The sequence below is a fragment of the Perognathus longimembris genome, chromosome 3 (genome assembly GCF_023159225.1).
Source record: "Perognathus longimembris pacificus isolate PPM17 chromosome 3, ASM2315922v1, whole genome shotgun sequence".
Classification (NCBI taxonomy): domain Eukaryota; kingdom Metazoa; phylum Chordata; class Mammalia; order Rodentia; family Heteromyidae; genus Perognathus; species Perognathus longimembris.
The window spans coordinates 85,825,506-85,852,560 of NC_063163.1; the positions used below are offsets into that span (position 1 = coordinate 85,825,506).

The 27,055-nt window shown below is 53.9% G+C and overlaps 1 protein-coding gene across 1 annotated transcript in view; it reads right to left on the reverse strand.

The window, feature by feature from the left end:
* The window catches only part of Cux2 (cut like homeobox 2), a 91,092-nt gene that overhangs the window by 26,620 nt on the left and 37,417 nt on the right, over window positions 1-27,055 (reverse strand). The window contains exons 10-12 of the mRNA XM_048340712.1: window positions 13,892-14,002; window positions 11,559-11,606; window positions 1,302-1,380 (exon numbers count right to left, since the gene is read on the reverse strand). Of these exons, the coding sequence (XP_048196669.1) occupies window positions 1,302-1,380; window positions 11,559-11,606; window positions 13,892-14,002 (238 nt within the window). The remainder of the gene's footprint in view (window positions 1-1,301; window positions 1,381-11,558; window positions 11,607-13,891; window positions 14,003-27,055) is intronic.

Consider the following 27,055-nt stretch of genomic DNA (forward strand, 5'->3'; position numbering starts at 1 on the left):
CCCATGCCCTGCCCAGCACCCCAAGGGGACCCCACGCCTGCACCCCGACACCCCCAGCACACATCCCCTTCTTCAGTTAAGGTGGTGTTTACATTACACAAAAGCAGCATTTAAAAACTGACAGTTCGCTGGGCGCCCAACATCACGCCTGTCATCCTGGCTACTCAGGGGGCTGAGATCTGAGGACTGCGGTTCAACAGTTCAGCCCGGGCGGGAAAGCCTGTGAGACTCTCATCTCCAATTAACTGAAGCAGCTCAAGGGGTAGAGGGCTAGCCTCGAGCACAGAAGCTCAGAGGCAGCACCCAGGCTCTGAGTTCAAACCCCAGGACTGGCGTACAATGGCACACACACACTCAACAATTCAGTACACCCTCCTGAGGCTCTACAATCCTGCTGGTCTAGTTCCAGAACATTCTTACCTCCTCAAAAAATAAAATCCACATTCACTATGCAACCCCCATCTCTTTCTGTCCCTGTGGGCTTGCTGGTTCTAGACATTTCCTTTACATGGAATCAAGTGGTATGGGACATCAGTGACTTCTCTCACAAGGCACTGTGTTTTTCACAGTGTGTTTAACATGCGAGGGTGCTTTGTTCCTTTTCATATCTGAGTAATATTCCACCGATGGCAGTGCTGCATATTTGGAATCCACTCAGCTGTTGAACAATTGCTCTGGCTGGCATGAGCAGTATTAGCAGACTGTGGCTACATGCCTGTCTGTCTGCCTGTCTGCCTGCTTGTCTACTTGCCTGCCTGTCTGCCTGCCTGCATGTCTGTCTGTCTACTTGCCTGTCTGTCTACCTGCCTGCCTGCCTGCACGTGTCTGTCTGTCTGTCTACTTGCCTGTCTGCCTGCCTGTCTGTCTACCTGCCTGCTTGTCTACTTGCCTGTCTGCCTGCCTGTAATCTGTCTGTCTGTCTGCCTGTCTGTAAGTGGAGCTATGTGTTTTGTCTTTCAACATCATGGTCAGGGTTGGCTCTGCCTCTGCAGGCTCAGGGGGTGGGGAGCGGGGGGGGGGGGGGGCAAGGTGCCACCTCTTGGTTGCCCCCTGCTGGCAGAGCACTGGGACCCCAGGAGAGATAGATGCTCAACAGGGAAGCCCCCCTGGATAACTTGCCAGGAGCCCCACCCTGCAGCAGGAGGCAGAGGGTGCCCCAGGACACCTGGAAGACAGACCACGCCCCCAGGCCGGGGATCGGGAAGTGGGGGAACGGACACCTGGCCCCACCCAGAGCCCAGGCCAGCCCAGAGGCCCAGCCAGGAAGCCCCTGCACCAACTGAGCCAGCCGTGTTTCTTACCTGGCGCTTCAATGATCTGCTTGTAAACACTCAGAAAAGCCGCCTCTGCCTCTTGACTCCTCTTACTGAGAGCCACCACCTTTGGAAACAAGAGAAAGCGTCACCGTGTGGCCGTGGGGGGGGGGGGGCACAGTCACCATGGGGTGGGGGAGGGGCGCGGCACTGAGCTGCAATGTGGGCCCCCCCACCCCCCACCCCCGTGCCCAGGCGGTAACCTCAGGAAAGTCACCAACCAGCTCTGATCTTCTGCGACCTTGGCTACAAAATGGCAAATGTGCAGACAAGGGGGCCCTGCTCCCAGGCCTGGTGCTGGGATTAAAGGAAGACCAGGCGGTGCTAAGCATGGGGACAAACAGGGCAAACAGTGGGCTGTCGATAATTAGATCAATGTTGTCGTTATTTTTATTTTATTTTTATCGGTCATGGGGCTTGAACTCTGGGCCTGGGTGCTGTCCCTGAGCTCTTCAGCTCAAGGCTAGCACTCCACCACTTGAGCCACAGTGCTGCTTCCGGTTTTCTGGTGGTTAAGTGGACATAAGAGTCTCAGGGAAAGCCAGGAGCTGGTGGCTCGCACTTGTAATCTAGCTACTGGGGAGGCTGAGATCTGAGGATCATGGTTCAAAGCCAGCCCAGGCAGGAAAGTCCGTGAGCCTCAGAAGTTGAAGAAGGCTTGCTTCCTTTATTTATCCCCCCTCCCTCCCTCCCCTTCTCCTGGCGGGGGGGGGGGGGGAATCTCCCAGCCTTCATATAAGATCACATTTAAATTGCTTGTCACCGAAAACAAAGACCACCGCTCATTTGTAATTCCGCAGCCACCAGAACGCTTTGCCTGTGTTCGTCTAAGTAGCCACGCTCGGAAGCACAAAGATCATTTTTTTCTATTGTTAAAATTGTATAAGCCAGGGCTTTTTTTTTTTTTTTTTCTGCAAATACAGAATTTCCCTGCACTTCCGAGAGCTCCCGGCATACAAGGAATGGGAGGCTTTCTTCTGTGCCTTACAAATAAATTTTGCTATCGGATACTCAAGGAAAAAGAAAGAAAGAAGCCACTGGTTCATAGAACGAAGTGCAAAGCACCGAATGATTGGCCAAGGCAGGAGGGGAGAGGGAAGGGGAGGGGAGGGGAAGGGAGAGGAGGGCAGGGCAGGGCAGGCACTGTTTCCTGACACCCATGTGGTGAGGTCAAGGATGAGGCTGGACAATAGAGTCACAGTTATGGCACCAGAAACAACTGCTGCTTTGGGGTGCTGTGGGTACCCCAGGCATGGCTCTGTGCTGACATGCAAGCGCGCCCAGGCAGGGGAGACCAGGCTGTCCTTGCGTCAGCAGCCAGGGGTGGCTCCAGCTTTCTCTGCACCTTTCTGGCCACCTCCACTGTGAGGGACCAGCCCTGGACCACGGTGTCACCCGGAACGCAGCCCGCGAGGCTGTCTTCTGGCGGCTCAGCCTCCAAACCCAACCCCCCCACACACATACCAACAGCTCAGTTTTTCTGCATAAAATTATAATCATAATACCTTCCAATTTTAATCCACAGCTTTTTATAGTGTACAAAGACTTTTCATAAGAACGAATCCATCTGACCCTCCCAATGCACCCCCAAAGGCTGGGGTTCTCCTGAAGGCAGCACCGAGAGTCTGCAACAGCACCTCCAAGTCCCACAAGAGGGGTGGAGGCCGGCGGAGGGGAGAGGTCGGGGGGAGGTGGAATCCGTGTGACCGTGTCTCCCAGTGGGTGAGGAGTTACAAGTCACCAGTCCGCCCGGTCTCCTCACCTCACCAGGGGCTGTGTTTCTTTGACATCGTCCATCAATCAAATCCCACTCAGCCGCTAGGCACCGGGGGCTCACGCCTGTATTCCTAGCTGCTCAGGAGGCTGAGATCTGAAGAAGGAAGTTCAAAGCCAGCCCGGGCAGACAACTCGGAAAGACTCTTGTTTTTGGGGGAGCCAGTGCTGGGGTTTGAACTCAGAGCCTGGGCACTGTCCCTAAGCTTTTTTGCTCAAGGCTTGCGCACTTGAGCTACAGCTCTGTTTTGTTTTGTTTTTTTCCCTTGTTTTGTTTTTATTTGTTGGTGGTAGGGCTTGAACTCTGGGCCTGGGCGCTGTCCCTGAGCTGAACCACTTCTTTTCTGGTGGTTAATTGGGAATAAGAGTCTCACGGACTTTCCTTCCGGGACTGGCTTTGAACCACAATCCTCAGATCTCAGCCTCCAGAGTAGCTAGGATTACAGGCACGAGCCACTGGTGCTTAGCTTATCAGAGAGGCTCTTATCTCCAACTGGCAAAAAACCGTAAGTGGAGGCGTGGCTCAAGTGGGAGAATACCACCCTTGAGTGAAAAAGCCAAACAAGAGCGGGAAGCCCTGGGTTCAAGTCTCAGTATCTCCTGGAGGGAGATAAGCGGATTTCAGTTGCACACCATGTATGGGTTTGGTGAGATGGCCCCCCTTGCGCGAGGCCTGTGGGGGCCGTGTGTCCCCCATGTGGACCGCAGCACGCAGAGGTGATGCGGCCAGGGCCCTGACATGACCAGGCTCCTACTTTCTTGGACCCTTTGTACTTTAAAAATATTTCAGCTGTCAAGATCCATCAAGTCATCTACTTCAGACTGGGGCGTTTTGCTTATGTAAATGATAACTCCAGAAAGTTCTGTGGGCATGAAAATATGTGCATATATATTGAGCCAGTATTTAAAAACCAGGAGAGTTCCAAATTGCTCGTTTCTCAGGGGAAATCAGGGGATCTGGCCATGCGGGCCCACAATTCCATCCCGGCCACCTGGAGCCGGCTGGCAGCCATCTGGGGGGACAAGTGGGGTCTGTGGTGACCCCAGGGCCCACGCGTCCCCCCCTCACCTCGTCTGTGCCCTCTGCCCTTTAGAGAGAGACTCAGGCAGTCAGAGGGTAAGCAGGTGCTGGGGGGCAGGGGCCATGCTGGCCCTGCTTCCTGGCTTTCAGGTCCCCAGTGGCTGGAAGCCCTCCATGAAGCCACCCCCGTCCCCAGTTCTGTGGGCATGCAGCACAGAGCCGTTTGAGCTCCTTGAGGTCCCTGTGCCTCTGGCTGGGAGACTCTGCAGATGGAGTCCCTGGCCAGGGGTCAGCAAACTCTAGGAGGAAAGGGGGCAGGAGGAGGGGAAGGGAGGCTGTGGAGGGTGTGGAGTGTGTGTACAGCTAGGGCTTCATAAGAGCCTGTGAGCTCAAGGAAGCCTGGGAATGTGGGCTTTGGAGTCAGGTCTGAGCCTGGGACCCCGGCTTCATGACAGCTTCTCAACGGTGGCATGGGCAGTGGTCACACAGCGAGAATTTGGCACTCCCAAGGTGGCATTCCAGCCCGGCGCTGGTGGCTCATGCCTGTCACCCAGCTACTCAGGAGGCTGAGATCTGAGGATCACAGTTCAAAGCCAGACTGGGCAGGAAAGTCTGTGAGGCTCTTATCTCCAATGAACCACCACTGTCATCAAATGCCCCCTTTAGTCACAGCAAACACTGCCTTTGGTTCCCATCTGGAGGCCCCCAGGGCATGCTGGGATGGGGCCGGAGGTCTCATCCCCTCCCCCTCTATGGCCTGGGACAGAGAATGTGGGAGAGGCTCCCCCCCTCCACCCCGTTTCCCTGGGCTTGGCCACCTGGCAGCCTCCAAGAGCAACAGCAAGACTGGCAGAAAGGGGGCTTCTTCTGATCCCCTAAACATCCCCTGAATACCAATGGGGGGCAGGGACGGGGGTGGAGAGGCTTCTGCCGGACAGGAGATAAATGGCTGTTTTCACGGACACCTGGCAGAGCCGCTGTCCCCTGGCCAGGCATGACAGCCCCGGGCTCCCTCCTGCCCATCCAGTATCATTAATTTCTTTGTGTTTCCCTGCTAAGACGCACGCCCAGCTCAAGGTGAGAGGACGCAATGGCTGCGGCTTCGCAGATTGATAGATGGCGTTTCTGGGCCGGGTCCGTTTCATGCTTGGTGACTCCGCAGCAAAGCAATTATCTGTGTGCAATGCATAATGGCCTAATTAATAACTAATGGCAGCTCGGCCTCTGAGCCATGATTATACCTTACCAAGCCCGCTCCCCCTCCCCTTTTAAACAGTCGGAGAGAAAAATATTATTATAATTGACTGGTTAAATTGTCAAAGTGTCCCTACCCCATGCACCAGGGAGGAGTTTGTCCACGCTGCCTCCCTGTGACCTTGGCAAAGCACCTGTGCACAGAGCCACTTCTCCAGATGTCACTGGAGTGTACGTGCATGTCAGACCTAGGGCTGACTAACCTGTCACTGCTGTATCCCCAATGGCCTGGGACACAGTAGGTGCCTAATAAATAACAGGGACCAGGACTCTGGAGCCTGAGTGTCAGGGTTCAAATCTTGTCTCTTAGAACCAGCTGTGTGACTTTGGGGAAGTCACCCAGTCTCTGATCCTCCTGGCTTATTGTTAAAATGGTAATGATAAAGCAGGGTTCCACAGTGCCTGTGCTCAGCCTTGATACCCCCACCCTGGGGCCACAGGCTCCACTTCTCTGAGGCCATTTATGTATGGATTCATAGCTGAATGGACTAAGAAGGTGGAACCTACTTAGAGGAAGTAGGTCATAAGCCAGGAGGGTGTGTTTTGTTGGCCCCACCCCTGTTTCTATTTGGTGTGTGGTCCAGGTGTGTGTCTTGTATGGCCCTGCCCATTTCTATTGGGTGTGTGAGCCAGGAGGGTGTATCTTGCTCTAGCCCCTCCCCTTGCTCTATTGGGTGTGGGCCGGGAGGGTGTGTCTTACCCCCGCCCTACCCCACCTCTCTGCTTCCTGGCTGCCACAAGGTGAGCAGCCTTACGGCCTTCCTCTACCACCTCTGCCCCATGGCGTTGCCAGAACTGCAAGCCAAGGTCTTGCTCCTTTGTTTCTTTCAGGTATTTTGTCACAGGGCTGGAGAAGCTGAGTGACATGGCAGCACCATGCCCAGGACTGAATATGGCTGGGGGGCTGGGCTTCCCCTCCCACCCTGCACCCCGGCCACAGCTGTGCACAGCACAACCTGGGGTGTCTGCGTCCCAGAAGGCTGGGAGGGGCACAGGACCTTAGCCAATCGCTCACTGTATACAGCAGGTGCTAAATAAATGAAGTCCCACATGAAGTCCCACTGGAGCAGAGACGGAAGCAGGATATACACTGGGCAGCTTCTGGGTGCAACAGGGACAGCAAGAGGACGCTGGGCAGCACCAGCCAGGGGCCACTCGGCCACCCCTAGGGTTCACATGGCCACTGCCCTGGTCCCTGCAGCCATGCCCAGGTCTGCGCAACCACTGCCCAGGGCTCACAAGGCCTCCGCCCAGGGGCAATGCAGCCACACCCACAAAGGTCTGGGGACCTCATCTAGACTCCAGCAAGCAACTTGCTGTATAACGGAATCTAGGCTGCAGGCTCTTTAAAAGCATGTGGAAGCCCATTGTACAGATGAGGCAACTGAGGCTCGCAAAGGAGCCTAGCCAGGGGCAGGGCTGCCACATACACCTGGGTCTGTGTGACCCTGGGCCATGACATTCTGCCCACCCTGCCGGCCAGGTGTCTAGGAATCCATGTTTACTCTGGTGCCTCGTATGGTGCACACGGATGCCCAACAGATGCCCACGGCCCGGCGCAAGGGCTGTGTGCTCTGCCTGTGCCTGTGGGTTGCTGTTCCAGTAGCTTCCACCTTCCCTACCCCACACAGGAGGCAGATGGCACAGGGACCCAGATAACAGGGTCTGGAGATGGGTATGCGCCCTTACCCAGCCGGCCTTCCACGATGTAGTCCCCTGAGAGACTCCAGCCTCAGCCGGGCCACACAGCCGCCCCCTTCCTGGTGCGGCGATCACTCTTCAGCCCGGCCCGGCTTGGCCCATTTCTCTGCAGGCAGAAAGCTTACAACACTCACACAAGGCCAAAAAGCAATTCATGTCAAAAAGATCAATAATATAAAAATAAAGCATGAGAATTCTAGTTAAAGGCAATGTCATATAAATATGTGGTTCACGTCCATGATTCCAAGATTAAAAAAATCAATCAATAGCCTTCTTTAGATGATGTTATTTCTAATGAGAAACACCCAGAGCAGCTGCAAATAACTGCTTAACTGGGGGCAGGAGCATTCATAATTTACTTTATAAGGCGCGGGGTAAGGAGGAAGGGGGGGGGGGTGGCTACCGGTGCTTAATTTGGTTGTAATCTGTCAGGACAGCTTCAGCCGGGCTTTGGTGGGAGTGCAGGCGATGCTCACGACTGTGGGAGTTTCACCAGAGCTGGCCAGGCCAAAACTCGGCCACAGTCCCCAAGGTTACGTCCCTTAGGTCAGGGAGGAGGAGGGGGAGAGGAAGAAGCCAGAGGCTCACCTTAGAGTCTGCCATCACCCAACTTTTAATTTAGATGTTTTCGTGTCTCTCTTTCTCTAAGTAAAAATAAGTTTAAAATAATGACTGTAATAAGCGAAGGTAATTAATTGTAGTTTTTTTCCCCCCTTCCCCTTTACTGTCTAGTCAGCTTAATTTTACCTTTTCAACTAATAATGAGAAAATAATTTTTGTGCTCGGAGGGTTAATGATATGTAACTCTGAGAACGGCTAATTGCATGTTGCGATCCATCCATCAACAACTCCATCTGTGCGGCTTGATTATGTTTGCTAAATTATTGCTTTGAATTATCTTTCATGGAGCAACTTTTGTAATTAGCAGGGCTTTTGCTTTGCTCTTTTCTCCATGAGCAAGGCTCCTCAAACCGTGGTCACCAATGGTGGTGTCCGCAGAAGCCAGGCCCGGGCCGGGCCCCGCAAACCATGCTTCCAGTCATCCAGGCAGGAAGGAAGCAGGGGTGGACCGCATCCCCCACCCCCAGCAGAAAAGTAAAGAAAAGAAAAGAGGGTCAGGGGTGTGGTGCGGGGTAGAGGTGGGAGTTGGGGAGACAGGGAAAGTGGGGGTAGGGGTGTAGTGGGGGTAGTGTTGTGCTGAGGGCAGGGTGTGGTGGGGTGGGGGAGGGAGGAGGGGTATGGTGGGGTAGAGGTGGGAGTTGCAGGTAAAATAAAAATATTAAAAAAAAAAAAAGAAGAAGAAGAAGGACTCACACCTGTAATCCTAGTTACTCAGGAGGCTGAGATCTGAGGATCATGGTTCAAAGCCATTTCCAGGCAGGAAAGTCTGGAGGTTCTTGTTTTGTTTTTCCTCTGTCAGTTGTGGGGCTTGAACTCAGGTCCTGGGCACTGTCCCTGAGCAATTTTGCTCAAGGCTAGTGCTCTACCACTTTAAGCCACAGCTCCACTTCTGGTTTTCTGGGGGTTAACTGGAGATAAGAGCACTGACTTTCCTGCCCGGTCTGTGAACTGAGATGCTCAGATCTCAGCCTTCTGAGTAGCTAAAATCACAGGAATGAGCCACTGGCACCCAGTGTCCGTGAGACTCTAACCACCAATGAATTACCAAAAAGTTGGAAGTGAAGCTGTGGCTGATGTGATACAGTGCCACAGCCTTCAGCAAAAAAGTTCAGGGACAGTGCCTGAGCCCTAAGTTCAAGCCTCAGGACCAGCACAAAATAAGTAAAAGTTGGGTACCAGTGGCTCACACCTGTCATCATAGCTACTCAGGAGGCTGAGATCTGAAGACTGTGGTTCAAAGCCAGCCAGGGCAGGAAAGTCTGAGACGCTTATCTCCAATTAGCCACCAGAAAACCAGAAGTGGCGCTGTGGCTCAAAGTGGTAGAGCACTAGCCTTGAGCTGAAGAGCTCAGGGAGAGCACCCGGGCCCAGAGTTCAAGCCCTACCACCAACAAAATACATACATACATACACACATATAAAATCCCATTTGGATTATAATTGAGATGCTGTTACTTTGCTGAGGCCATTTCTTTCCCAGTGTTGGGAAGGCTGAGTGCAGTCAGCACCTCAGGAGGGAAGCAGGCCTTTGGGAATAACATTCCAGACCAGAAAATGTAGTCTTCTTGATTCATTTAGGAGGGGATGGAAGGCCCTCTTAAGAAAATTAATGGGTGGGGTTGGGAATATGGCCTAGTGGCAAGAGTGCTTGCCTCATATATGTGAAGACCTAGGTGTGATTCCTCAGCACCACATATACATATAAAAAAAAAGGCCAGAGGTGGCACTGTGGCTCAAGTAGTAGAGTACTAGCCTTGAGCAAAATGCAGGGACAGTGCTCAGGCCCCAGGACTGGCAAAAAGAAAAATAAAGAAAGAAAATTAATGGGGCTCTCTGTGAGAGCCCCCAGCTATTAAGGGGGTGTATGCCACAGGCTGCATAGGTTTTAGGAAGAAGCCTCGGGCCTTGTGGTTCTCATCCATGCTATCAGGGTGCACTTATAAAGCACCAACCGTTTAACAAGGTGCACCTAATGGGCACCAACTATTTACCAAGCCTGTAGCAGCTGCCACAGACCTGCAAAGGACTTTGTTTAAATCCTGACTGTTTGTGGCCCAGGAGGGGAGCGGAGGTCCAGAGAAGTTGTGGAACCTCCTTTAGGCTACACAGCTCATTGGAGGATCAGGGCTGAGCTTCAAATCTTCCCCAGGCCGGAGTCTGATCTGCGTGCATGCGTGTGTGCATGCCCGCGTGCGTGCATGCGTGCGTGCGTGCGTGTTTGGGCACTCTGATCATCACCCAATTCTTCTGTTGAAAGCTTCCAACAGCCACAGAAAGCCCCACTTTCTTTCTTTCTTTCTTTTTTTTAATTGTTCTAAAAAGGCTTGAGTTAGCCAGGAGTAGGACTTGTGCCTGTAAGCCCCACTACTTGGGAGGTGGAAATAGGAGGATGGATGGTAGTCTGCGGCCAGCCCAGACAAAGTTAGTGAGACCCTATCTCAAAGGAAAACACGGCTGGGGGCTTGGCTGAAAAGGCACAGCACCTGCCTAGCAAGTGTGAGACTCTAAGTTCAGCCCTCAGTACTGAGAAAACAACAAAGGAAAACCAACCCTGAGTTAGGAAAGAGGGCGGTGTCGCCCAACCACGGCAGAGCCCATGAGCCCACGACACCCCAGACCAGAGTCCCTGAGGATGGGAAGAACAACTTCTAGACTGCTGACGGGTGCGGCGGCGCTCAGAACCCCCCTCACCCCCGCCCCCTTACCACGGGCTTCGCTCTTCCCCAGTCTCCACTCTGTGAGGAGGAGTAAATACCACACACTACACAGACCAGGAACGGGAGGCCCAGAGACTGCAAGCAACCTGCTCAAGCTCACATAGCAGGGGCAGGGTGCGCACAGCCCCTGAAGCTCTCGAGTGAGTGCTGACATCACACCGGGCCTCTCCATTGGCTCAGTCAATCCCCAAACAACATGAAGACCCTGGTGTCGTCATTCCCTCACCACAGAGAGAGAAAAACTGAAGCCCATCCTTCCTAAAACCCAGCACAAGCTGTAACTTCTGCTTTTACAAAGGCAAGGCCAGGAAAACCCATTGCTAATATTTTGTTCCTGGATCCCTCGCACCCAATCGACCCAACACTGAACAGCAGTGTTGATAAACACAGCAGTCCCATGGTAAGAGAAAAGAAGGCGGACCAACACTGGACACTGGTGCCACACACAGGCGCTCACACCTGTAATCTCAGCTACTCAAGGAGGCTGAGATCTGAGAATCGCAGCTCAAAGCCAGCCTGGCAGGAAAGTTCATGAGACTCTTATTTCCATTTAACCAGCAAAGAGACAGAGCCAAGGTCATGTGGGGTGAGGGTGGGAGGCAGTGGGATTGGAACCCATCCCACCAAGATCTGAGCGGGGACAGGGCTCTGATCCAGCCTGAGCCAGGAGAGGCCCTGGATCGGTGCCCGGGAGACGGAGCACGGCAGCCTGGACTCTGTGGCTCCTGGCCCAGTGCACCTCCAGATCCCAGCCTCCCTCCCACCGGCCCAGGTGAGCAGTGCTCAGACTCCCTGCCACCATCAAAGAACAACGTCGGGGACAAGGGAGCCCTGCCCCTCAGGTCACCCCCACAGAAGCAGGAGGTGGTATGGCATGAGCGGGTGAGAGCTCACCCCAGAATCACAACCAACCACCCAGAACCCAGAGGCCCAGAACCCACAACCCAGAGCCTAGAATCCAGAACCCAGGCCCAGATCCAGAGCCCAGAAACCAGAATCCAGAGACCAGAACCCACAACCCAGAGCTGAGAGCCCAGAATTTAGAGCCCAGAGCCCAGAGCCAAGAGCCAAGAGCTGAGAGCCTAGAACCCAGAGCCCAGCCTGGCTGCCACAGTGCTAGGGGGCAGGAAGGCCGCAGGCCTGGGGCTTGGGTCTTACCTCGGCTTGGAAGCTTTTTAACACAGGAGCCACCATCTCTCTGATATCCTGAAAAAAAAAATCAGTGAAGAGTTCACATAGAGTCAGGAGGGCCCCTCTGGTCCCCGATGGCTGTCCTCTACACTCTTTGGGGCTTCATCAGGGGCACATGCACGCGCACACACACACACGTGCATGTGCACACAGCCCAACCTGCAGGACTTTTTCAAAGCCTTTACTGCAATACACTCTGGGAATTTCTGGCATGAGAGAGAGGACCCAGGTTTGCCAAATGGCCTGGCCCGTGATGCCACAGCTGTAATCCCAGCTACTTGGGCAGTGGAGATAGGAGGCCCATGGTCTGAGGCCAGATTAGAGAGAGCTCAGGGTGTGGCAATGCCCGTCTTCTGCCTCCCTTCCTCCCTGGTGGGCTCTCGCCTCTGTGGACTCGGCTGGGCCCCAGCCCTGCTGGGCTCTGAGGAGCAACCCCCCTGGAAACTGGCCGTCTTCAGAGTGGGGTTTGCTCTGGCTGCTGCTGGCCCCCATTTCCAGACTTGAATTCTGTGACTTTTGGAAGTAACCTTGAGTTTCCCAGAGCCCAGGTCCCTGGGCCGACAGCTCCCCGGGGAAGGGGTGGGGGTGGGACACCTAAAGTCCCGGAACTCCAAACCTCTAGTTTTCTCTGAGAACCACTCCAGACCCGGCTGCAGCCACAATCACAGCCAGGGACACACCCAGGAGAGGGAGAGGAGGCTTGTGGAAGGGGAAGAGACCCCGGGCAAGATGGCTGTGGTTCCAAGTCCCCCTGGGAGGTGGGGTGTTAAGGAGGGGCCGGGGGGCCAGGTCACCTCCAGATGCAGGGCTGGCACCACAGGAGCTGGAGCTGATAAGCCCAAGTGGAACCTGAACCCAGACAGCCAGGTTTCCCATACCATCTCCTCATAACCACAAGTAAGCTGGGGGGGTGGGGTTCAGGGCCGGGGGCTGCTTCAGGCCTGTGGCAGCCATCTCTGGGAGTTCCCCTCCCCTGCCCCCCCCATCACCCCCCACCCCCGCCGCCCCAGGAAGCGATGCAGGCCCGCGCGCGGCAGGTGAGGGGCTCAGCCAGACGATGCTCTTAAATAAAGCGCTGGCACGATTCTCCCATCAAGAGATGCAAGTTCCAAAAATGAGAATTTTCAGAGCCGTGACTATAATAGGAGTGGAAACTTATTCCTCCTAATTGCATAATTGCATAATTATGTAGTATTAAAATTATATAAGTCAAACTTGGAGGCTTAAAACCTGGCCTAGATTCTCTCATTACCTGGAGGCGCCCCTCCCCCCGGGGGATGGAGGGGGCTCCAGTTCCTGTGTTGGGGAAAAGAAGATGAGACCGAAGGCCTGAGCGGCCAGGGGAGGGGGGGTGGGGGGGTGGATCTGTGGCTGATGCAACTCCGGTCCCCAGAGCCGGGAGAGCCAGAGGGTAGTCTTGATCTGGGGAAGAAGAGGCAGTCTAAAGAGGAAGCTGTGATGGTTTAAAAGGGAGGGGTGGGCATGGGTGGCTGGAAGATGGTTTCCCCGATCCGAGAGTCAGTCCTATCTTCCAGGTGCCCCCTGGAAGCCCTCACACCTAAAATTCCTCTAGACACGTTCCTCCTGGATCCCAGCCACCCCCCTCCCCTCCCCAGTCCGTGCCTGCTGTGCCGCCCCAGGCTAGTTTGCCTCTTGTCCACGTTGCATCTCTGCCCGCGTTAGTAAGTACAGTCAAGGCCTTCTTTTCCTCCTGCGTTTACAACCTTTTTTTGTTGTTTAATTTGAAAGGCGATGGGGGGCCTTGGAGAGAAGGAAGAGAAGCACTCTCCTGCTCACCTCTGCGAAGAACAAGCATGTTTGTGCTTGCCTGTCCCTCTGGCGGCCATCGCGAGGCACCCCATGGTGCCCCAGAACGAGGGCTGGGGCCAGCCGGGAGGGAGCGTGGGAGGGACGGCTGAGGGGAGGGACAGGTGGATTTCTAGGCAATGGGGGGTCGGGGAGCCCTTAGCTGCTATTTTCCAGACCCTGAGAAAGAAGCAAAATAAAACCAGGGATCTGGCTAATCATCCAGCTGTGGGGGCCAAGCGTTCATTCCTGGTTTTGTCCCCCCTCCCCACCCCCAAAATAACAATGGCTTTCGCAGAGCAGGGATCTATCTGTCTGCTGTTAGCCTGTTCCCAGCACTAAAAAACACGGCCTGGGGCTGTCATTTTTCTTTGTGGTTAATTAGCTTCTTTTCTTTTTAAGTCACTTATGTCTATAGTTTTCAAAATGTAGTTGGAGCAGGGGAAATTTGCATGCCCATGGAGTTAATTCCATAAGCAGCAAACACATCGTACCTCAGGTACATTTTTCTTAAATTCCCGTCGGAGTTCGATTAAATGTTTATGAGACGGCTTGCTCTCCTCCTGCGGCGCACACAGCTCAGACGCCAGGGAATTACACTCCTTCTGGAACAAGAAGAAAAGAAAAGAAAAGAGGGAGAGAGAAAAGAAAGCAATTTTTCCCTTTTTCTTTTTTTTTTTTAAATTTTAAATTCTCATTAAAAAAAAAAGTGCCAGCCTTCTGAGCAAGTTTTCATAACTCAAAAAGCTGAGAAAAGGCATACTACGGACACTCCTGCCACAAAGAAACCATTTGCAAAATTGGAGAGGTAACTAGGGAAAAAAACAAACAAACAATCCAGGAAGGCTCTCTTTTTCCTTCCTCTCATTGGAAGTTGAGCCAGATTAATAATCTCCCAGAAAGTTGGGTAGAGTTGGCTTTTCCCCCACCTTCCCCCCCTCGTCCCCACCCCACCTCTTCCATTTCCAAAGAGTGATGACATAAGCTTGTCAGGAACTAAAGAAAACATCTCCGAACCGTGTCAAAATAGTCAAGCGCGGCATATTGCACGGGCAGATTACGGCGTCAGGAGCGGCTGTCGACAGCTTTCATATATCAGACGTGGGAACCGCGCCAGCCGGGACTGGCTCGCTTAAAGGTCCATAAATACGCCTCTTAAGATATAGATGGCTTTTTAATTTCCGTAGATTTTGGAAAAATGAAGGCGCCAATAAGAAGCCGGCTGACCTTCTGTGTGCCCAGCAGTAAATCATGGAAGGTTCTACATGGATGAAAATGCCTGATGGACGATTCCCAGGTTCAGAGCAAATGGATTGGGAGGCGCCAGGCCAGTGTGCACAACCAGGGCAGCCGAGCAGAGCCCAAGCAGAGAGGACTCATGAGGAGGCCAAAGAGAGCCACGGGGGCTCCAACTCAGGGCCTGAGCACCGTTCCCTGAGCTTTTTCACTTAAGGCTGGCACTCTACTCCTCCAGCCACAGCTCTACTTTTGGCTTTTTGGTGGTTCATGGGAGATAAGAGTCTCATGGACTTTCCTGCCTGGGCTGGCTTGGAACCTTGATCCTCTGATCTTAGCCTCCTGAGTAGCTGGGATTGCAGGTGTGAGCCAGCAGGCCCGGCCATACACGCATATTTGATCACCCCTCTCAAAGCTTTCTTCACTTTAAGGGAGGCAGTTTTGCCAGATGAGTGCAATTCACTAGGAGTTGTGATGGGCTTTATTTGCATAATTCAAGCAGGGCTCTGTTTATGTGGTCTGCTGCTTCTGCTAACAATCCTGAGATGGGCTTTTTATTTTTTTCCTGGATCATAACTCGAGCATTTCTGTATATATCACTCGATTATATTTGTAGCAATCAAGCCGCATAATTTCCTAAATCCGGTGGTGCAATAAATTTCTGCAATCAGATTTATTAAAAACACACACACAGTCGCACGCGTGCCTATTTCCAGGGTGAACTCTTTAATCTAACATATGTAGGATGAGGCCCCGGCTGCGCTGAAAGTCCCCATTTGTCACTGCTCACACGCATTCATCTTGCACACACAATGAAGCACTTTTACCATTAGATAATGAAATAAAAGTACTATTAACCCGCTGCAAATCTTTTTTCCCTCCAAGAGACAGAACGCGTGGCAATTGTCTTATATCATGTCTGGGAATCTGCAGATCTGCTCACTGCAATTTGCCGCCGAAGCCCCAGACGGCCGTCTCCTGGCCCTGGGCCTTCGGAGATATCCAGGAAGGAATCCCAATTTAAAACAAAAAACCCTTTTTAAAGAAGCCTGGGTCTGGACCAGAGGCACGTGCATGCACGTGCACACGTGCACACACACACACACACACATCACTGCATAAAGGGCCACTGAGTTGGGCATGGTGATTCCCCCCTGTAATCCTAGCTATTCAAGAAGCTGAGATCTGAGGATTGTGGTGTTTGTTTTCTTTTGTTTTGTTTTTGCCAGTCCTGGGGCTTGAACTTGGGGCCTGGGCTCTGTCCCTAATCCTCTCTGTGCTCTACCACTAGACTAATGCTCTACCACTTGAGCCACAGCACCTCTTCTGGCCTTTTCTGTTTATGTGATACTAAGGAATGGAACCCAGGGCTTCATGCATGCTAGGCAAGTACCCTACCACCCAGCCCAGGATTGTGGTTTGAAGTCAGCCTGGGCAGGAAAATTCATGAGAGACTTATCTCTAATTACTAAAAAATCAGAAGTGGAGGTGTGGCTCAAGTGGTCCAGCACTAGCCTTGAGTGGAAAGAGCCAAGTAAGAGCTGAAGGCCCTGAGTTAAAACCCCAGTCAGGCCTTGTGCACGTACACACACACACAGAAGCCTGCACATGCATGCACGCTCAAATCGGCAGAGCTAGCTCTGTCCAAGGTGCTGAAGTTTTCCAGCGCACAGGACTTACTGCTGAGGCTTCCGGCCCACAGCAAAGATGGAATTTTGGGCTTGTGAAGAAGGTGTCAGGCATAAATAAGTGAATAAAGGAGGCTTCTGGCTTCTACAATTTAAAATTAATCACACCTCTTATAAGGAAATTGTAATTGACTACACCAAAATACTGAGGGGCTGGGAGAAGAGAATTGGAGGCAGCTACTAAAGGTTGACATGAACCCTGGACAGAGGCAGGACAGAAAAAGCCAGGTGCTGTGGTCCCCTGGGGCCATAGCAGAGCATTTGTTGGGAGTCTCTTAGTTTTTCCTCATCTCTTTTGAAGACAAAGATGTGCTTACAGCACAAACATCCGGGAAGCCTCAACTGCCATCGTTTGGTTTTGGACTATCATGAGTCTGGCACTCTTTTTTGTTTTTGTTTCATTTTTGAGGCAAGTTCTTGCCATGTAGCCCAGGTGAGCCTTGAACTTGCAATCCTCCTGTCCCAGCCTCCAGAGTGCTCAGATTATAGGCGTGTACTACCACCTTCTGCAGACACTGTACTTTGACCTTAGAGATGCTGTCACTCTGCCACACCCCAGTAACTAGCATCGCTGGTGGAAGCCGGCCTTGAACTCCTCATGAATAACATCCAGCCCCTGCTGGGTCCACCAGCACCATCCCAACTAGTCGGACATGCACTGCCCCAGGATGCAGAGGGCAGAGCCAGGCAAGGCGGGGACAGCACCACACCCAGGGCTCTGGCCCTGGGTAAAGGATTTGAGGCTTACCCTCCTACCCAGCTCAGGAGGGGTGAGCAACGTTAGAGATGGTTGCACCCTCCACACCATCGCCTGGCTGTCGCTCAACGCCCCCCCCATCCCCCAGGTCTTCCTGCATTTCTGTGGCAGATACACTGGCAGCTACTGTAAGAGTAACAAACAGACTCACCCTGGGCTTCCGTGTGTGGCCCCCCCATGGCACACGTGAGTCTGTCTGTGACTGATGCAAGGGCTGGGAGTGAGTTCCAGGGGGTCTGATCACAGTGGTGTGTGTACGTCCTAGGAGGACTGCAGAAGTAAATCCTTCCCATTTTGCTCTTTGGTTCCCACCTGGTAGCTGGGACACTGAAGGATCTATGAAGCAGTGTAATCTAAATACACCAGGCCACACCAGTACAAAGTGCTCCGTGAATGCGGGCTGCTAGTAACCCTCTATCTAAACACCCTGGAGCACAGGATGCGCCTCACTAGATGGGTGATTCCAAGAGTTCTGGGTTTCACAAAAAAGAAAACAAGCCAGGAACTGCCAGCGGTGCACGCCTGTCATCCCAGCTACACAGGAGGCTGAGATCTGAGGATCAAGGTTTGAAGCCAGCCTGACAGGAAAAGTCCATGAGACTCTTTAACGCCAATTAACCAGCAAAAAGCCAGAAGTGGAGCTGTGACTCAAGTGGGAGAGCGCCAGCGAAAAAGCCAAGCAAGAACTCAAGGCCCTAAGTTCAAGTCCAAGTATTGGTATGCGTGTGTGTGCATGCATGCGCGCGCGCACACACACACACACACACACACACACACACACAAAGAGAAAGACTGATAGATTGCTGCTAAGTTTTACCCTACCAACCAAAGGCACGAACAACTCCCCTCCTCTCATTCTAAAACAGATATTTAAGCATCCTCACGGCGAGGGAGCCAACAACAATCGACAGCAGTCTTTTAAAATAAACACACTTAAAATAAAAGAGCTCATATTTATTTCAAAAGAACTGACAAAAAGAATAACCAGCCCTGGTCTGCGGCGGAGTTTCAGAAGCACAAGCATGAAATCAGCGCAAGTCTAGTGATCAGGGCCTGGCTGGGCTGGGCCACAGGGCCGAGAGGAAGCCAGCCGGGCCGGGGGCCAGGAGAGGCCGGGGGCCAGGAGAGGGCGAGGGCCAGGGCGAGGGCTGGGGCTGGGCGAGGGCGGGAGCAACTCCTCTGATTAACCGGCCATCAGCAGCAGACAGACAGCCCGGAGCCCAGCGCAGATCATCATAAACAGCCCATTTACAACTAAAAAGAAATAATTTTAATGAGCTTGAAGCAGATGACAGATACAGCTGAGGCTCCAATGTGCAGAGAGAGAGACAGAGAGACAGGGGTGTGTGTGGGGGGGGAAGCTGGAATTAAGCAGCTTCTGGACCCAGTGTGACAGGAAGCTGGAGGCCCTGTAGGAGGTGCTCTTAGGCCAGGACCCACAGTCCCCCACTCACCCACCACAGGTGCCCCCTGTCCATCCAGCGCCCTGCTACCAGCATGCAGGGGCACCAGGATCCTGACAGGCCCAAATGCAGATCCAAGTCCTTCTGTATAAATTCCACCACATCCCAAACCTCCCTAAGATCCACCCTCCATTCCTCCCCCAGGGTTCAAGTTCAATGCCACAGATGGTGGAAGTTCACATCTGTGCAATGGCGCCCTGCTCAGGACACAGAACCTCGCCTCTCATTCCTCCACCTACAGAAAGCCCCGAGCCCCTGAAAGCAAGCCTTGCAGGAACCTCGCCTCATGGTTTGCCTGCTCCCAGCTACCTGTGCTGGCCTCCCCCTTAAATAAATAACCACATCACCGAGACCACCAGGAGTCCTGTGCCTACACACAGGGGCCATGAAGCACAGCATGGCTGTTCTGTGTATGTATGTGCATGTGCGCACACGTGTAGGCTTTTGTTTGTGCTGGTACCCGGGCTTGAACTCAGGGCCTCACATGCTTGCTTGGCTTAAACTCAAGATGGTGCTCTACTACTTCAGTCACATCTCCACGTCCATGTTTTTGGTGGTTCACTGGAGACTCACAGACTTTCTCTCACACTTTCCTGCTCAGGCTGACTTTGAATCACAGTCCTCAGACCTCAGCCCCTAAGCAGCTAGGACTAACGGTGCCAGCAGCATGGCCATTCCTGTAGAAGGCTGGCAGGTGTTCCCGGACGGTGGCTCAGCTTCAGTCTCTGTGTTTGTGAAGCAGGGGTGAGAGTTGGTATCTCCAGAGACACTGTGATGACAGCCGGGGCTTCCTGGCAGGGCTGGGTGCGTGTCAGACCCCGGGTCTGGTGGACCCTGCGTCTGGGGAGGGTGGTGGTGTTGGGTCCCGGTGGTGTGCCCCCTCTTGGCGGGGAACACACCTGTCCTGACTGCCTTTCCAGGGTCTAGCACAATGCCCAGCGCATACCGGCATCCCAAAAAACAGCTGTGGAATGCTAATGACCAAAGTGTGGCATACAGATGTGCAATGCGCATCTCGCACCCCAGGCCCTAGGCTGGAGGAGGAGGTAGAAGAGGAGAAGGAGGAGGGGAAAGGGGGGGGGGAGAAAGATGGCACAGAGAGTTTTGCCACCAGCATCCCAGAAACCCCATGAGGGCAATTTCAGGGGTGCTTAGCACCCAGGGCTCCACTGCCTGTGAGGCAGGCTGAGACCTCTGCACACAGGAGCTGGCAGGGGCATCCAGGATGGGGCAGAGGGCGAGCAGTGTGGAAGGCACAGGCTGGCCACCACCAGCAAGGAGACAGGCAGGACAGACGGCACTGTGACCCACAGAGATGGGTGTGCACTGGGCCATGGGGCAGGGGCGGGGCCTGCGGTGTCCTGCATCCTGGGCAGAGCCTCGAGGGGACTGCAGCCCATGTCTGGGTGTGCAGCAGGGCTGCCCCGCGTCTGGCAGGAGGTCTAACCAAGATGCTGAGCCCACTGAACCCCAGCAGGGCCAGGGATCCACCATTCTCCAGAAACACCGAGAGACAGAGCAAACACACTCCCCTAGGAAGCATGCATACAAGACACATGGAGCCTGGAAAGACAAAGTTTCTGGCTAGGAGGCGGCACCATGGGGACTGGAACACAGGACTTTCGTTTTCTTCTTCTGAGCCATGTCTTTGGGGTTACACTTCAGATACCAACACAGCCAGGCATTCTGTGAACTGCCTGTCCATCCACTTATGTGCTCATTTGCCCATCCATTATCCATCTATCATCCATCTTCATCTATCATCTATCTACCAAGCCACCCATCCATCCACCCATCCATCCACCATATATCCACCAATTCATCCATCCATCCATCCATCACCCATCTAGTTATCATCCATCCATTATCATCTATCATCTATCTACCAGTGCATCCAATCATCCATCTATCATCAATCTACCAAGCCATCCATCCATCCATCCATCCATCCATCCATCCACCAATCCATACAACTATCCATCCATCATCGATCTATTGATCATTCATCCATTATTATCTATCATCTATCTATTGATCATTCATCCATTATTATCTATCATCTATCTATCTATTGATAATTCATTCATTATTATCTATCATCTATCTATCAGTGCATCCAATCATCCATCTATCATCTATTTACCAAGCCATTCATCCATCCATCCATCCATCCATCCATCTACCATCTATCCCAATCCATCCAACCATCCTCTATCTATTACAATCCATTAATCATCTAACTTTTGATCACTCATCATCATCCATCTACCCATCCATCAGTCATATATCCATCTGTTCTCCATCTATTCACCCATCCATCATCTATCAATCATCCATCCAACATTATCCATCTACCCATCCATCATCCACTCATCTATTTACCATAGTCCATCCATCTACCCATACATCCATCCATCATCTATCCATCCATCTTCCATCCACTCCGACATCCACTCAACTATGTTTAGGTTCCTGCAATGTTGGCAGGGATGAGACAGACTCACGTGAAATATCTGGTCACTTAGGAGCAGAAATGGCCCAAACTGAGGCCTCTCAGGTCCTTCTAGCAGTACCTATAGCTCTGGCTTCTTGAAGAATCCAGAAACCAATCTGGTTTCAGTTTGAGGTGATCCAAGGGCTGCCACTGGCTGGAAGACCCGGACCCACAATTTGTTCACTGGATCTCAGGCAGTGCTCTGGCCTGAGTGCCATGGTGAGATGGAGCCCAGGCCTCCCTGGGCCTCCCGGGCCTCCCTAGGCCTCCCTGGGCCTCCTGGGCTACCCCGGCCTCCTGGGCCTCCCTGGGCCTCCTTGGGCCTCCCTGGGCCTCCTGGGCTACCCCGCCTCCTGGGCCTCCCTGGGCCTCCTTGGGCCTCCCTGGGCCTCCTGGGCTACCCCAGCCTCCTGGGCTTCCCTGGGCCTCCTGGGCTACCCTGACCTCCTGGGCCTCCCGGGCCTCCCTAGGCCTCCCTGGGCCTCCTGGGCCTCCCTGGACCTCCCTGGGCCTTCCCAGCCTCCCCTCTCCCTGGCTCCCTCTCCCTGCAGGGCCGGGATCATGGAGACGCTGGGAAGTGCCAATGCTCTGGAGCCCAGGGCACTGTGGGACGGCTGGGGTTGCTGCCAGGTGGAGATCTGGGGAGACTCGAAGGGCAGGGAAGGGCAGCCATCTGCCTTGCCCCGCCCTGTCCTGCCTGGGGTGCCAGGCTGGCACAGAGCAGTGACCATTTCCCGTCCTGTCTGCGGCTGCTGCTTGGGCTCAGGGCCACCATTGCTCCCCAGCTGAGTGTGGCCCCCCTCTCTGGTCTCTTCTCCCCAGCACAGACATGCTATTATCTGAATCCTCCATGGCTCCCTCCTGCGACAGGCCGTCACGTGACTCGCCTCTGGCCCTGCCCCTCCCTCCGCTATGGCCGCAGGGCCTGGCTGGCTCCCAAGTCCCCAAGCCCAGTCCAGCCACAGGGCCTTTCCACAGGCTGCCTCTCTGCCGGAAATGTAGCCTTCTCAGAATTCCCTGACAGCGGGAAGTCTCTGCCCCCCCCCCCCCAGCCTGCACTGCTGCTTCCCTCAGCCAACCTTGGCCAGGGTGCTTGTCACTAACACAGTTATGCAGCCACTTCTCCACGTGTTTGTGGCCTTGTGGCCCATTTCTACTGCCCATCCTTCCAATGTCAGCGCCACAAGGCCTCGGTCTGCTCGGCTACTGCTGGAGTCCTGGCGCCTGGTACATCAAGCACTGAAGGAATGAATGAATGAGGGGATGAATGAGGGACTGGCAGCCCCAGGTCCCCAAGCCTGCATGAATGGATGAGGAAATGGATGAGGAACTGGTCAGCCTGGGTCCCTAAGCCTGAATGAATGAATGGATGAATGGACAAATGAGGGACTGGTCAGCCTGCAGCAGGTGCGGAGGGCCCAGCACCCCTGACCCCCAGGGCACCCCGCTGTGGCTGGACTTGCAGGCATCACCCGAGGGTGCCATCCAGTGTCTAATCACCTCCCAGGAGGGGAACGGCAGCTTCCGCTGGCTTCCGCCTGCCTGATTGCTGCTTTATCTTCAGGAGCTCAGAGGCTGCAGTGCCACAGGCAGCCGGAAAACACCGCAACCTGCCTCAGAGGGGGCAGGAGGGGGCCTTGCTCCCCACCCGGGCAGGAGGCTCTCAGCCTCTCACTACTCCATGGCACTGTTGTTGTCGTGTTTGTCCTTATAATGCTAGCGATGGAACCCAGGACCTTCCAACAGCTCCTCTTAGAGGCCAAGGGCCACTGGCGGAGGGAAAAGCTCAGAAAGCTCCAGAAAGACTCACTCATGTTGAGGTCTCAAAAGGCAACAGGTGCAGAATCCAGAGAGGACAGCGGCGTGTGCTGGGCGCCTACTGTGTATGAGGAGGGCTCCCAAAGGCCTCCTAAAGTGCATGTGGGGGGGCTGCTTGCACCCCCAGAATGAGGACCACGCCTGCCACATGCCAGGGAGGGAGGGAGGGAGTTTGGGGGTAACAGGCCAGCAAGGGGACACCAGTTAGTGCCACTCAGCCAGGTGAGGCCTAACAGCCAGAATGTAAAGCATTGCATGCCCCACCACTGGAATACTATGCAGCAGGGAAAAACCATTCCTATGGGCGTGGAAGCATACACTGAGCCATAAAGCTGCCACCAAGGGGCAGGGCCCGCAGGATCCCGGTCTCCAAGGTGACCGGAGATGGTGAATACACAGACCAGAAACAGCCCTGGGCGGTCAGAGGCTAGACAGGGGGCCTGGAAGGGACGGCTAGGTCACACGGAGAGAGGGTCATGGCTGCCCGGATCACTACTAGAACCCAGAAACTGTCTCACACCTTAAAGCTGTTTCAAGATGCAGAATTCATGCTTGTCATCTTGGCCACTCAGGAGGCTGAGATCTGAAGATCTCGGTTCAAAGCCAGCCTGGGCAGGAAAGTCCATGAGACTCATCTCCAATTAACTACTGGAAAATCAGAAGTGGGGCTGTGGCTCAAGTGGTAGAGCGCTAGCCTTCAGCTGAAGAGCTCAGAGACAGCGCCCAGGCCCAGAGTTCAAGCCCTAGGACTGGCACAAAACAAAAGCATAAACAAAGAAAAGAGAGATTAGCCATATGCAGCCGTCGCTCAGGTTTATAAAGCACATGCAAGTTTTCTTTCTAGAACTTTCCCAGCCTCCATGGCCATGAACATCAGACAAGTCATGGAGCATCTGCCTACCCATCACTGGCATCTGGAAAGACAGATGGAGGAACCGAGGGCTCAGAGGGAGCTTCCCCACCTAACGACACAGTGGGCTGACTCAGGGCCCAGCTCCTGCCTGTCTGCCTGCCTGTCTGTCTGCTTGCCTGTCTGTCTGTCTATCTGCCTGTCTGCTTATCTGTCTGCCTGCCTGTCTGCCTGCCTGCCTGCCTGTCTGCCTGCCTGCCTGCCTGCTTGTCTGTCTGCCTGTCTGCCTGCCTGCTTGTCTGTCTGCCTGCCTGCCTGTCTGTCTGTCTGCCTGCCTGCCTATCTATCTGCCTGCCTGCCTGCCTGTTTATTGCCTGTATCTGTCTGCCTTTCTGCCTGTCTGTCTGCCTGCCTGCCTGCCTTCTGCCTGTCTGCCTGCCTGTCTGCCTTTCTGCCTGTCTGTCTGCCTGCCTGCCTGTCTGTCTGCCTGTCTGCCTGCCACTCAGTCTCTGGCTCTTCCAGTCGAGCTGCCAGCTATGCTGGTAAAGAACAAACTTGACACAGGTGAGGCTCGGGGTGGTGGCCCGTGCAAGGATGCCTGGCTGCCCAGATCCACGCAGGGGGTTCTGATGAGGTTTATAAACCTGGTCTTTTCCCTGTCAAGTTGAAACTCCACACACAGCTTGCCAGCCAATGTGCCAGGCAACTTGCTAAAAATAAGCAGAACCAGTTAAGCCATTTGTAAGCCATGGGGTGTGTGTGAAGGGGTCTCAGGTGCTTTTTTTCATTTTTGAACAGCTTAAATAAATGCCTTGTCTTGCATGAAAAGGAACAATTGGTAGACAAGAGGAGCACTGGGTGATGGGGGGCTGGGGGAACCAGAAAAGACACAACCAAGGCTAGCGAGACACTGTGGTATGTCTAGAGCAAGGGCACCTAGTGAGGCCCCCACTCCCTCCAAGGAGTCTCAAAGCTCCTACTGTGTGCAGGCCACAGGCTCAGGGTGCCGGGCCAGCCGCCGCCCTGGAGGGTCTGAGAGAACAGAAGGGGTGTGACAGGTGTCCAGGCCCCAGCCCCCACCACCAGGGGCTCCACACCAGCCCCACCCAGGCTGCGGCCCAGGGGAGGGCGTGTGTGTGTGTGTGTGTGTGTGTGTGTGTGTGTGTGTGTGTGAGAGAGAGAGAGAGAGAGAGAGAGACAGACAGACAGATATTCCCCAGAAAACTTCCAAATCTAGTTTTTTTCAGTGCAGAAATCCCCAATTTTTAAATCATTGGCAACTGATTCCAGAAAAAAAGCCTAACAGCGTAGTTGGTGCCAAATAAACAGATTCCGCGGGGGACGCGGGCCTGCCTGTCAACCAGCAGACTTGGCCCCGTGTGAATGGTAGGGTGTGGGGTGACTAGAAAGAAGGGTGCACACGTACACAGCACCTCACGCATGCCTGGCCTGTGCCACGAGGATCCCACTGAGAATCCTGCTCTGCCCCCCTTGTTCATTTACAAATGGATGCGTGGTGCACAGAGAGGCTGCGCTACCGGCTTGAAGCCACACAGTTGATGTGGAAGGGAGGAGGCAGCTCAGGGCGGGAGCAGTGTTGGCTCCCCTCAGCCCTCTGCCATTGTGGGGGGCCCCAGGCTGGCCACGCCCACGCCTCTCCTCTCCCACCTCCAGCCCCCACCAGCCCCCCTCACCATGGAACCCCATTACCATACCATATTGCCGTCCCCACCCGCCTCAACCAGCAGATGTGCCGCCGCCACAATAGTGGGAGAAAATAGGAAGAAAATTTGGAATTTGTTCTCCAAAGATATTCAAATTAGTTAATCAAGGGGCTTATTATTATTATTGCCTCTCCTTTCCCCCTCCCGGCTGCCCGTGGGGGTAATTGATCAGCTGTTAATAACTGATTACACTTCACAAGTGTTTTCCCTGCCTATCGCCAGCGTGTTTAGAGACATTCTGTAAAGTTCTAATTATTTCACATCGTCCTGCTGGAGCCAGCACCTCGGGCTGGGTTGGCTGTGGGCTATGCCAGGCCTGGCTTCTGTGGGGCTCGGGAGGGGCACTGGGAACCCCCATCACCCCTGCTCCGTACATACAACCGTCACCAAGGGGAAATGGTGGGGGTGCCGAGGGGAGAGGCAGGGAGCAGCTCTTTGTTTCTGTACAATATATATAATACATATATATCCACAGCCACTTACGGTCTTCTGGTGGTTCATTGGAGACAAGAGTCTCATGGACTTTCCTGCCCGGGCTGGCTGTGAACCACGACCTCAGGATGCCAGGTGTGAGCCACCGGCGCCTGGCTCTGCCCACGATCATCTTCAGCCGCCCATGCCTGTCCTGTCCTTGTCCTGTCCACGACCATGGGGTGCGGGCGCTGCGGGGCTGGTGCGGTGGTCACTCCACTGCCTGGCTCCCTGCGGCACCGCCTCCCTGGGACTCATTTCTGCCGCAGCCCCCAGAGGTGCACCTCACAACCGTGACTGAGCCCCTGTCGTGGCGGGGCTGCTGCTGAGGCTGGAGCCCGGGGTCTCCCAGGGCTCAGGAGAGGGGAGGGGACATGGTGGAGGGCAAGCTATGTCCAAGAATAAGTAACTAGCTTGTGAGGAGGGGCCCAGGCCCTGCAGAGTGTGGGGCACGCTGGAGGGCCTTAGCCCCTGATGCTCTGAAGTCTGGCAGGCTTTTGATAGACAGAAAAGACCCACACCACAGCGTCTCCGCAGGGTGCAGGGGTTTAAGCAGCAGATTCCAGAAATGTTTCTGTGTCCTTCTGACATAGGACACGGTCTGTTCCTAGCCAAGCACGCTCGAGCACGCGTTCCCCATCTCCCCTTTCTTTTACAGGCCTTGTTATGCAAGAGACTGATTCCACAGATTGATCTGCCTGGCTCCTTCCTATCAGCGCAGAAAGAAGATTGGGAATCTTGTCATGGACACACGTTACTTCCCAATTTCTGTTTCAGATACTTTGTTATTTCTGATTTCCCATACACCGACACCAGGGTTAGGACGGGGCTGGCAGTCACTGTAGATGCCCTGAGAAGTCCGGCCAAATGTGTGGTTCTTGCCTGTAATCCCAGCTAGTCGGAAGGCTGAGATCTGAGAATCACAGCTCAAATCCAGCCTGGGCAGAAAAATCTGAGACTTTTGTCTCCAATGAACCAGCAAAAAGAAAGAGCCAGGCTGGAGGCCTGGTGACAGAGTATTAGCAGTGAGCAAAAAAGTCATGTGAGAGTGCAATGCCCTGAGTTCGAGCTCCAGTACAATGCCGCACCATGTGCACGCACACACATGTGCAAACACAAACACAAGTTATTGGGCAGGCCACAGGGCCTTTGTGAGT